At 33.2% G+C, this 12628-nt stretch overlaps 1 protein-coding gene across 3 annotated transcripts in view; it reads left to right on the top strand.

The window, feature by feature from the left end:
* The window catches only part of VPS13C (vacuolar protein sorting 13 homolog C), a 174702-nt gene that overhangs the window by 11439 nt on the left and 150635 nt on the right, over positions 1-12628 (top strand). For all 3 annotated transcript variants that reach the window (XR_004525195.2, XM_019947640.3, XM_073801104.1), the window contains exons 2-5: positions 4953-4996; positions 7471-7513; positions 10810-10905; positions 12312-12413. Coding sequence is in view for 2 of the 3 variants with exons in the window: in XM_019947640.3 (XP_019803199.2) it covers positions 4953-4996; positions 7471-7513; positions 10810-10905; positions 12312-12413 (285 nt within the window). In the remaining variant the exon portion in view is untranslated. The remainder of the gene's footprint in view (positions 1-4952; positions 4997-7470; positions 7514-10809; positions 10906-12311; positions 12414-12628) is intronic.

Genomic DNA, 12628 nt, shown 5'->3' with positions numbered 1-12628 from the left:
TTAGGTAGATTTATTCCTAGGTATTTTATTTTTTTGTTGCAGTGGTGAATAGGATTGTTTCCTTAATTTCTCTTTCTGATATTTTGTTGTTAGTGTATAGGCATGCAAGAGATTTCTATGCATTAATTTTTTATCCAGCAACTTTACCAAATTCATTGATTAGCTCTAGTAGTTTTCTGGTGGCATCTTTAGAATTATCTATGTATAGTATCATGTCATCTGCAAACAGTGACGGTTTTACTTCTTCTTTTCTGATTTGGATTCCTTTTATTTCTTTTTCTTCTCTGATTGCCGTGGCTAGGACTGCCAAAACTATGCTGAATAATAGTGGCGAGAGTGGACATCCTTGTCTTGTTCCTGATCTTAGAGGAAATGCTTTCAGTTTTTCACAATTGAGAATGATGTTTGCTGTGGGCTTGTCATATATGGCCTTTATTACGTTGAGGTAGGTTCTCTCTATGCCCACTTTCTGGAGAGTTTTTATCATAAATGGGTGTTGAATTTTGTCAGAAGCTTTTTCTGCATCTATAGAGATGATCATATGGTTTTTACTCCTTCAGTTTGTTAATATGGTGTATCACATTGATTGATTTGCATATATTGAAGAATCCTTGCATCCCTGGGATAAATCCCACTTGATCATGGTCTATGATCCTTTTTTTTTGCGGTACGCGGGCCTCTCACTCTTGTGGCCTCTCCCGTTGCAGATCACAGGCTCCAGACACTCAGGCTCAGTGGCCATGGCTCACGGGCCCAGCCGCTCCATGGCATGTGGGATCTTCCCGGACCGGGGCACGAACCCGTGTCCCCTGCATCAGCAGGTGGACTCTCAACCACTGCGCCACCAGGGAAGCCCTATGATCCTTTTAATGTGTTGTTGGATTCTGTTTGCCAGTATTTTGTTGGGAATTTTTGTATCTATATTCATCAGTGATATTGGTCTGTAGTTTTCTTTTTTTGTAGTATCTTTGTCTGGTTTTGGTATCAGGGTGATGGTGACCTCGTAGAATGAGTTTGGGAGTTTTCCTTCCTCTGCAATGTTTTGGAAGAGTTTGAGAAGGATGGGTGTTACTCTTCTCTAAATGTTTGATAGAATTCACCTGTGAAGCCATCTGGTCCTGGACTTTTGTTTGTTGGAAGATTTTTAATCACAGTTTCAATTTCATTACTTGTGATTGGTCTGTTCATATTTTCTGTTTCTTCCTGGTTCAGTCTTGGAAGGTTATACCTTCCTAAGAATTTGTCCATTTCTTCCAGGTTGTCCATTTTATTGGCATAGAGTTGCTTGTAGTAGTCTCTTATGACACTGTATTTCTGTAGTGTTCTTTGTAACTTCTTTTTCATTTCTAATTTTATTGATTTGAGTCCTCTCCCTCTTTTTCTTGATGAGTCTGGTAAAAGATTTATCAATTTTGTTTATCTACTCACAGAACCAGCTTTTCGTTTTATTGATCTTTGTTATTGTTTTCTTTGTTTCTATTTCATTTATTTCTGCTCTGATCTTTATGATTTCTTTCCTTCTGCTAATTTTGGGTTTTTATTATTCTTCTTTCTCTCGTTCCTTTAGGTGTAAGATTAGATTGTTTGAGATTTTTGTTGTTTCTTGAGGTAGGATTTTATTACTATAAACTTCCCTCTTAGAACTTCTTTTGCTGCATTCCATATGTTTTGGATTGTCGTGCTTTCATTGTAATTTGTCTCTAGGTGTTTTTTGATTTCCTCTTTGATTTCTTCAGTGATCTCATGGTTACTTAGTAATGTATTGTTTAGCATCCATGTGTTTGTGTTCTTTACGTTTTTTCCTGCTGTACTTGACTTTTAATCTCATAGTGTTGTGGTTGGAAAAGATGTTTGATATGATTTCAATTTTATTAAATTTACTGAGGCTTGCTTTGTGACCCAAGATGTGATCTATCCAGGAGAATGTTCTGTGTGCACTTGAGAAGTAAGTGTAATCTGCTGTTTTTGGATGGAATGTCCCATAAATATCAGTTAAGTCTATCTGGTCTGTTGTGTCATTTAAGGATCGTGTGTCCTGATTACTTTTCTGTCTGGGTGATCTGTCCATTGATGTAAGTGAGGTGTTAAAGTCCCCCACCATTATTGTGTTACTATCGACTTCCTCTTTTATAGCCGTTAGCAGTTGCCTTATGTATTGAGATGCTCCTATGTTGGGTGCATATATATTTATAACTGTTATATCTTCTTTTTGGATTGATCCCTTGATCATTATGTAGTGTCCTTCCTTGTCTCTTGTAACATTCTTTATTTTAAAGTCTATTTTATCTGATATGAGTATTGGTACTCCAGCTTTCTTTTGATTTACATTGGCATGGAAAATCTTTTTCCATCCCCTCACTTTCAGTCTGTATGTGTCTGTAGGTCTGAAGTGGGTCTCTTGTAGACAGCACATATATGGGTCTTGTTTTTGTATCCATTCAGCCAGCCTGTGTCTTTTGGTAGGAGCATTTAACCTATTCACATTTAAGGTAATTATCGATACGTATGTTCCTGTTGCCATTTTCTTAATTGTTTTGGGTTTGTTTTTGTAGGTCCTTTTCTTCTCTTGGGTTTCCCACTTAGAGAAGTTTCATTAGCATTTGTTGTAGAGCTGCTTTGGTGGTGCTGAATTCTCTTAGCTTTTGCTTGTTTGTAAAGCTTTTGATTTCTCTGTCGCATCTGAATGAGACCCTTGCCAGGTAGAGTAATCTTGGTTGTAGGTTCTTCTCTTTCAACACTTTAAATATATAGTACCATTCCATTCTGGCTTGTAGAGTTTCTGCTGAGAAATCAGCTGTTAACCTTATGGGAGTTCCCTTGTAAGTTATTTGTCATTTTTCCCTTGTTGCTTTTAATAATTTTTCTTTGTCTTTAATTTTTGTTAGTTTGATTAATATGTGTGTCAGCATGTTTCTCCTTGGGTTTATCCTGCCTGGGAGTCTCTGTGCTTCCTGGACTTGGGTTGCTATTTCGTTTCCTATGTTAGGGAAGTTTTCGACTTTAATCTTTTCAAATATTTTCTCAGGTCCTTTCTCTCTTCTCCATCTGGGACCCCTATAATGTGAATGTTGGTGCGTTTAATGTTGTCCCAGAGGTCTCTTAGGCTGTCATCATTTCTTTTCATTCTTTTTCTTTATTCTCTTCTGTGGCAGTGAATTCCACCATTCTGTCTTCTAGGTCACTTATCTGTTCTTCTGCCTCAGTTATTCTGCTGTTGATTCCTTCTAGTGTATTTTTCATTTCAGTTATTGTATTGTTTATCTCTGTTTGTTCTTTAATTCTTCTAAGTGTTTGTTCTTTAATTCTTCTAGGTCTTTGTTATTTCTTGCATCTTCTCGATCTTTGCCTCCATTCTTTTTCTGAGATTCTGGATCATCTTCACTATCATTATTCTGAATTCTTTTCCTGGAAGGTTGCCTATCTCCATTTCATTTAGTTGTTTTTCTGGTTTTTTTTTCTTGTTCCTTCATCTGGTACACAGTCCTCTGTCTTTTCATTTTGTCTGTCTTTCTGTGAATGTGGTTTTCGTTCCACAGGCTGCAGGACTGTAGTTCTTTTTGGTTCTGCTGTCTGCCCTGTGGTGGATGTGGCTATCTCCAACATAACGTTTTTTTTTTTTTTTTTTTGCGGTACGCGGGCCTCTCACTTCTGTGGCCTCTCCCACTGCGGAGCACAGGCTCCGGACGCGCAGGCCTAGCGGCCATGGCCCACGGGCTGCTCTGTGGCACGTGGGATCCTCCTGGACCGGGGCACGAACCCGCGTCCCCCGCATCGGCGGGTGGACCCCCAACCACTGCGCCACCGGGGAAGCCCCAACATAACTTTTTAATCTATCTCTTTGACTCTGAAGTTACTGCCTACTTCAGGTTTTAATTTTTCTGCAGTATATTGTAGACGCTTTCTTCCTATTATCATGCTGTAGTATTTTCTTCACGTTTGTGAGGCTTCTTACCTCTTACTTTCCTTTTGAAGTTTTTAAGTTTATCTTAGGAATTTACAATATGCTTATACAAAGGAAATGAACTTTATTACATGGCAATAACAGCTGTGATTATTTTAGTATCTAGTCTTGTAGTTGTTATCTGTGCATAGGAAGCATAATATGTTTTAAAAAATAAATGTGTCATGAGTGATTTAGAAAATGCATAACTGCATAATTTATACTTGTATTTAGTGTTGAAACTTTAGTTTTAGTAATCTTTAGAGAATTTAAGTGAAATGAAAACCTTTTTCTTTTGCTTAAGTTTTTATGTAAGTAAGAATACTTACATATTGTGTATCAACATGTAAGTGCAGTGTTTAAAATTTGAGTCATGTAATTGTGTTATTGTGGCTTTAGTTTTTTATAACTTAATATCTGAATAGACTTTTAAAAAATTGGACTAATAAAAGAATATTAGAACCATAAACAATAATTACTGGGAAAGTAGGATGTTTGAAGTTTTAAAAGATTAACACTGTGGTCTTGTAGAAAATATTCACTGACACCATGATTAAGGAAAGAATCCTGGATTACAGGATAATTGATCTGTTATAATAGTCACCTCTTTACTTCCTTCTTTTGAGATTTTGGCTTAATCATTAAAAATGATGGATACTTTCTTTGGTTCTAAAGTTCTTTAGTCTGAAAATCTTCAACTTTTTTCTTTTTTTTTTTTAACATCTTTATTAGAGTATAATTGCTTTACAATGGTGTGTTTCAACTTCTTTCTCATTAAATGTTAGCCTGATTAACTGGTTTGTAATTTGTTTTGCATTGGGCTAACCTAAAATATTTACAACTAATACTTCTTATAAGTAGCAACTCTTTTGTGCCAGTAGCTTCTTAAGTTCTTGAAGTTTGCTTTGCTCACTTAGCATTTAGCATAGTGTCATAGTGTTTGGTTTTGCATTAAGACAGGGTATACTATTTGGTGTATTAACTTCATATTTTTGTCTTTTATTTTTTAAAGGTAATGTGGCTTTAGATAATCTACAAATAAAAGAAAATGCTCTGGTAAGTTGTTGTTTTTTTTTTTTTTTTAACTATGTTGAGTACTCAGTTAATTCAGTAAGCTCTTAGAAACCCTGGTTACTAGGTATCTGGTACCAGGTGCCAGATGAAGTGATTGAGTCGCTCAGAGAAGGATTACTTTTTTAACTGTTTGCTCTAGGAAAATCTGAGATTAAAGATTTAGGAAAAAAATTTTTTTACTGATGATAGAAATAGTATCTCTTGGAAAATAATAATGTTTTTCCCTTTTATATATTTGACTGTATAGCTTTGTAGTAGACATTTGTCTTAATGAAATAGTTTTCTTCAGAATTATCTTTAAATGTTTTACAGGTAAATAAGGGCTTTATTTTAACAATGTGTCTAATAAATAATTGTATTTTTTTGAACTATATTGGCAGTCCAGCCTTATAATACTGTGGTAATTTTAAGAGGTAAAATAGATTTTTTTGGAATCTAGCTCTAGACAGTAATTTGGGTCATTTACTATTGAGCTAAAAACAAAACTCTCCCCATCTTCCAAGACCCCTACCCCCCTTTGTTTTTAGCCTCTTGGACTTAATTTGAGTTTATGAAATGTCTTAAGAATGAGTTTATTCTTTAATCAATAGGTCAGATTTATAATTAACGTACATTATGTTTTATAGTCCTAGCTTTGACCTCTGGTTGAATTTCTACATGATGAACTGTGTAATTAAGGAGAGCCTTATACACAAAGTTCTCCCATGACTGGGCTCATGGAAGCCAATTTTGAATGTTGAAGATCTAGGAGTAGAACTCAAGAAGTAACAGTTTATTTTGTTACTGGCATAGTGGAAAGGTCATGGACCTTGTACTCTGGCCGACGTGGGTTTGAGTGGTAGCTCTGGCTTTGACCAGCTGTGTGACTTTTGGGAAGTTTCTCAATTTCTTTGAGCATCAGTTTAATCATCTTTAGAACGAAGTTAATAATACAAAACAGTATAATATTTGTGTACCTTTGTGGCTTGAATAAAATAAAAAGTAGAGCCTGGCAAGTAGTGGACTCTCAAAATATTTAAATTTTCTTTCCCTCCCTTTATATAGGATGCTATGATTTTAAAAATTTTATCCAAAATTTTAGAACTTAAGATTCCATTGCTAGAGATTGGAATAAGGCTATTTTTACTCTACTTACGAAAATATTTTGGAAGATAATAAATCTAAATAGAATTGTGGTTGCAGGGTATAAGTATCTAATATACTTAGATGACAGATTGCACTCTGTTAGCCTAATTTGAATTTTGGTTATGATTAAATCAATAAATTATTTTGTAATTTATATTCTCCATTAATTCAAACTAGCCTCCTTTCCCTAGTTAATCCAGCTTGGTGAGGTTTTACTTTGATATGGGTTCTTTACATTTATTTTGTGTGAAAAATTATTTCAGGAGGATTAAAATGTGTGTGAGACCACACTCATAGAAGTGTATAGTTTTCCATTGGTATCCTGTATGATATGAAGACCCTTGAATTTATTTGTCCCCTTCCCCTGCCCAACCCCTGGAGGGTAGAGCTGCTCTCTCATTACCAGTGAGGATTTTTTGTTTGGGTCTAAAACAAGGTTTATTGTCAAAATCTGTTAGCGTTTTGTTCAGTTTCTGTTCACTTAGAATAGTTGAGTGATCAGATGAGTGGGTAAATTGATTCTTTAGTTAATTATTTATTTATTTATTTTTTAGTTAAACTTTAATTGATTGGTTAATTCTTACCTAAAGTATGTATTTAAGTTGCCAGATTTCCATAGTATTGGCATGTAAGGTACACCTAACAGAAAGGCTATTCTGACTGGTTGAATTTTAAATTATTTTAAAGACTCAAGCGAACATTGTGAATATCAGTTATTGTTTAGTACTCTGTGAATAAAAAAGTTATTTGAACTTTCTAGTGATTTGGAATCTAGATAAGTGAAAGTTCATTGTTATTGATTGGTACCTGTTAGTAACTTATCTAAAGTAAATGCTAATATGGTAGATAATATGTTGGGAATCTGCCTTTTAAGATTTGTTTATTCATTTACTGAATATTTTACTTGAAGAAGATTGTTTTCAACTTATTTAAGTGAAAAGAATCTTCCTTTTCCTTCCTTTTAGTATTTCACATAAGCAGTGTCCACCTGTTACTTTAAAAATTCATGGAATTTCCATCTGGCTTGGTTTGGTTTATTAAAACAACTAACTAGTTTACACAATTACTTTCTTTAACTACAAACTCTTTTTCTGTTGTTCTTATTTATAATTTTGCTTCTCTTATGAATTCTTTCTTTAAAGTCAAGTGTAAGTTAATAAAAACTGTTTTTTTCAGCTGAGAAACATATCCTTTATGAGTTACTCAAATATAGAAAATTTATTTTGTTTTTCCTTAGAGATGATTGTGTATTTAAATTATGATAGAAAGGTGATTTGGGTGGGAGCTTAATAATTTAAGATGTTCTTTAATCTTTTTTCTTTCTTCTGAAGAGTGAATTGGATGTTCCTTTTAAAGTCAGGGCTGGCCAAATTGGTAAGTACTTCACTCTTCATTTGAATTTTTCTTCGTCCTTTTAGTTTTTTATTGTTCCTGTTATTTAATCTCAAACATCATTTTTAGCTTGAAAAAAATGTGAGAGGTTTTTGGTTTATGTTGATTAGAGCTTTCTGAGTTCTGAGCCTAATGTATACTATACCTAGTATATACATCAAAGTTTTTGACAAAAGTTTAGGAAATTACACTCTAAAGTGGAAGGACATTTGAACTGCAATGATGTTTTTCAGGCTTGGTTCCACCACACAAAAATATCTTCATTTTCAAAATCGAAATGCAAATTTTGTGTGATTTTTCTTCATATGTCAAAGTAGTGTAATTTGCAAACTCTAGTAAAGAGAATTTAAGTGTAGCTTATTTCCCTCATATTTTGTTCAGCCATTTCACTTGATACATTGTGCAGCAGTGTGGCATAGAGGATATGTTTTGTTAAGCAGAAAGTCTTCCTTTGCAGCTAAACTTTTACACCAAGATCAGCCATAACTAAGCATACATCTTTGTTCGAGAAATTTTTTAATAGGAAGTTTAATATATCAAGTCCTTTCAACTAGTCCATACTACTTGGTTTTTACTTTTTTAAAAAATATAAATTACCACCCTACATGACTTACCCTTACTTTAGAATTTTCACTTATGCCACCATCCGTCCTTCTATCCCCATCACCCTGCTACTTCACCACATCACTTTCCTTCTTCATTCATTATTTTGTATTCAAGGGAGGCTTTGTCTTTTACTGTTCTAGTATCTCTTAGTAATTACTTGAATACTTCTGTGAATCTACATTATATATATGTGTTCGTTTTATAAAAATTTAAAAATTTTCCTTTTTTTTTTCCTTGAAAAAATTTCCCTTCGATCGAAAGTATCCCTAGGGCTCGCATTAGATTTTTTGTTCGTCTGTTACACAGAGCCTTGTGCTTTGTGAGGCGGTGATGTTTAGCAATGTTCTAGAAGTATTGTTGTAGCCCTACATGCTTAATCGAAATCCTTGAGTGAAGTTATAGCCATTCACTCATTCTTTTCCTTTTGAGATACATTGCTGTGGGAGAAGCAAGGCTAAATATATCTTTGTCCTTAAAGAAGTTATAGAGATCTAAAATTAGTACAAAATATTGCAGTGTCATTTCCAGGGTATTGGATGAGTTATATTTGACTAAAGAACTTATATGTTATTCATTATACTATTACCACTAGACATATTTTGGAAGAAATTTTCTAATGGTTCAGAATTTTTTCTGTTTGCTTTTAAAGTATTATAAGAATTTAATGGCTTCCTTCAAGGTTGCTCACTGAATTATGAGAGACCCTTTACATGTAAGGATGCAAAGCATATTTTCTTTCTACTTATCCCTGCTTTTGGGTTTATGGGGCATTTATATTAGTTATTAAATTACTGTTAGGTTAAAATATTACACCTAACCTGTAGAGTTAGTGTGGCTAAGTGGGCTCAAGGATGTTGTGGTTTTCTAAGAGCTAGGCATATTTGTGGATACTCCTTTTACTTAAAAATTAAAAAAATTTTGTGATGTATAAAAGGAAGGCAGTAACATAATTTCAGTGGAATACAGAGTAATTAAGGATGGGAGGATAACGAGTTAGGGTAAAAGGAAAGAAGAAAAGGTGTAGAGAACAGGTAATCTCTTTTTGGTATATTAAAGGGGCATTTCCCACTTTTTCAGTCTCATGCTCACCAAGAAGGCAATCACATCAGTTTTTACGAGTTGGTGAGATAACTACAAATAAAACACTATCCATTATAAATATATGTGGTACTCACTGTAAGATCAACAGACTTAGAAATGACTACCTCTAGGCATTACCTCTAGGTCCTCTGAAGTGGGAACCATTTAAGAAACTCATCAGTTTTATAAGCTGGAGAAAAATAAAAATTTAGATGGAGAAATAATTCGAGATTTTAACCTTGGTATGAGATTCCCAGCTAAAACTGGCTTGTGTCCATAGCCATTCAGGTGAATCAAGATATCCTCCCTTTGCATTGCATTATTTTATTTCCTCTTGAGCTTTTTATCCTGTTTGACAATTCTTTGAGCTTTCAGCATCTTTATTTAAAAGTGCCAATGATTCTGGTGGTATAAGTAGCTTAGTCATTCACATATTAGCATGAGTTAGTTGAATCAGATTCTTTGTCTTAAGAGTCTGATTGGCAGCACTGAGAGAACTATAGCTCTCAGTATAATGACTGTAGGGTCATTGTTTTTTAAATTGGGATGAGAGAAGGTATTTAATTTTGGAACATGGAAAACTGTGGGGTAGAAAATGTTTGGATAGAATTGTTCTAATACAGTTGAGGGCAGATTGGGACATTGGCTACCTGGAGACCTGGAAAGAAAGGGCATACTGAAGATTGGGAAGAGAGTAAAGAAATAAATGTGGAAAGATACCAAAGACAGATTTTGCCCATTTCAAAATTTAGCTGAGAATATGCCCTTTTTGTCTTCTCTCCTGCTTTGCGTAGCTTTTTTCCGTAAAACTCCAAACTTGGCTTAGTGACAGTTAGGGCCATAGTTCATCTATTATTATGGGTGAGAAAGTTTCTGTAGGTAAATTTCTGCAGAACCTGATATTAATCCCATTGTTTCTAAGAGAGAAGATGCGTTCTGCCTTTCATGAGATTTATAAGTAGATATTTGGAATATAACTGGTCTGAACTCCTGTAACTCATAATACTAGTAACCATAAAACAGTATACCTTGTCTTTAGGGTTGGCCTCTTCCAGTTGTAGCAATTTGGCATACTGTCAAAGTTCTATTCCTTTGGTACTCTTCTCTGTGTTGCCGCTTCAATTCCTGAGATCTTGAACAGATTTTTTTTTTTTTTTATACTAATGTTGTAGAGATGAAGTTGTAGGTATGGCTAGAACAGCATGTACAATATTCAGACCATCAGTTCTGGTTCCATTGATGACTTGGGTGCACTTAAGCATATAATTTAACCTGACTGGGACTGAGTTTCCTTTTTTTTCAAAACTTAAGTAATAGTTGCCTCATTTTTCTTATGGTTTGGGAATATTAAATGAATTAATAGTTATCAAAAAGTTTGAAAAATATAAAGCACAATGTGAATAGTCACCTTAATGGTAATATAATATGGAAAAGATGTTTTAAACTGTGTTGGGTTTTTTTTTCTTTTTTTTCTGAGTGATGTACCTACTGTATGTGTGAAGGGTTTTGTGTACTTTTTCTCTTAATGAAAAGTGAGAAATGTATATCTTCTTGAGCATCCAAATAAGAAGGTTGAAATTATGTTCCTTTAGATAAATTAACTTTGAAGATTCCTTGGAAGAACCTTTATGGAGAAGCTGTTGTTGCGACCCTAAAGGGATTATACCTGCTTGTTGTCCCTGGGGCAAGTATGTTATTTTAGGTTTATAAGCATTATAGTAAACATCATAGTAAAATTATATAGCATCATAGTAAAATTAAATTGTTACTTACGCTAAGTATTTTAATATGTTTAGTAAAAAAGAAGATAATAGAAATAAACTAATCATATTCATATATGTACACATATACAATACATACATTTTACATATACACATATATTGCCACATTTTATATAAAATATTTTTATGCTATTGTTGGAAAGAATAATTTCAACCATTTTTGAAATTTATTCTGTTGTCAACGAATAATTATTCTACAACTAAGGCTTCCTATTAAGTTGAGATACATTAGACTTTTACTTTTGGGAATAAAAGTAAATAAATTTTTAAAAATGTGTTAATCTACAGACTGGAAAATTTTTTTTCCCATTTTGTTGCTTCTGATTTTGAGTGAATGTTCTTTCAAAAATGTGTGTAAAGTAGGTAATTTTTTTCATTATAAACTATAGTATTTTAATTTTTAAAGTACTGATGTTTTTTAAAGTGATATCTTTCATTATTAATGTTTTTCCAGTTTGAGTACAATATAATGTTAAGAAAAGTTTGGGTATTTTAGGGGAAAATTACTTATATTTTCTCAACCATAAAAGAAACAATTTTTATTTTTACCTTTTGTTTTCCAGTCTTTACTGTATACATGCTTGATTTGATGTAGCATTTATTATATATACAACTGGATCTGGCTTTTTTGGTTAATATATATATTTTTGATATGTTTCACAGTTTTCATGGTGATAGTGACAATTTTGAAAGGCTATATGATATTCCATTATGGTCTGCCAACTGTTTTTTGCTATTATAGGGAACATTATAAACTCCTCCTTCTTATAGATATCTTACTCATTTTGTGTTACTTCCTTAGGATACATGATCAGAAATGAGATTACTAGATTAAAAGGATATATATGTTTTATGATTGTTGATACATGTTGTTGAATTACTTTCTGAAAGTCTTTTTATCAGTCTTACATTGATACCAGCGGGTATTGAATATTACATGTTTTTTGTAGTTACTCAAAATTTTACCGCTCAGATATAATAACTGGAAATTTTTTGGTATACATTCAGCTTTCTCTTTGTTCCTCCCTTTCACCTTTCTACTCACCCTTTTCCCCGAATATCCTTTTTCCTATCTTCTTTCTCCCTTTAATTCCTTTCCTTCTGTCCTTTTCCTTTTGATGTAAGCTTTGTAAATAAATAAGAATCATTTATGTTTAAGCTTTTTGTAAAACCAATCTAAAGAATATAAATGTTTTTTGACTTACAAAAAATTACTTATTACACACACAATACAATATTATAATGAGCCTGAACTTTTCTTATTTATTTATTAATTGCCTTTCTTGATGTGTGAATTAACTATACATTTTTAGGTATTAAATATGATGCTGAAAAGGAAGAAAAATCCTTGCAAGATATTAAACAGAAAGAGTTATCCCGAATTGAAGAAGCCCTTCAAAAAGCAGCAGAGAAAGGTACAATAAGTTTATGTTTTAGATAAATGTACATATACCTATATTTTAGATATATTTAATGCTCTGTAAAGAGGGTTCTTTCATAGGCCTTCATAAGTTGTAGTTCCAAAGAAAGAATCTTCTTTTAAAATCATCTCTCACAATATTGATTGTAAAGATTTTAATGACACACACTTGGGAATCACTGCCTTTGTGATTATTTTATCTCACTGCCA

This window comes from Tursiops truncatus, chromosome 2, assembly GCF_011762595.2.
Source record: "Tursiops truncatus isolate mTurTru1 chromosome 2, mTurTru1.mat.Y, whole genome shotgun sequence".
Classification (NCBI taxonomy): Eukaryota; Metazoa; Chordata; class Mammalia; order Artiodactyla; family Delphinidae; genus Tursiops; species Tursiops truncatus.
The sequence above is the reverse complement of the archived record's forward strand: the minus strand, read 5'-3'. Positions and strand labels throughout refer to the sequence as shown.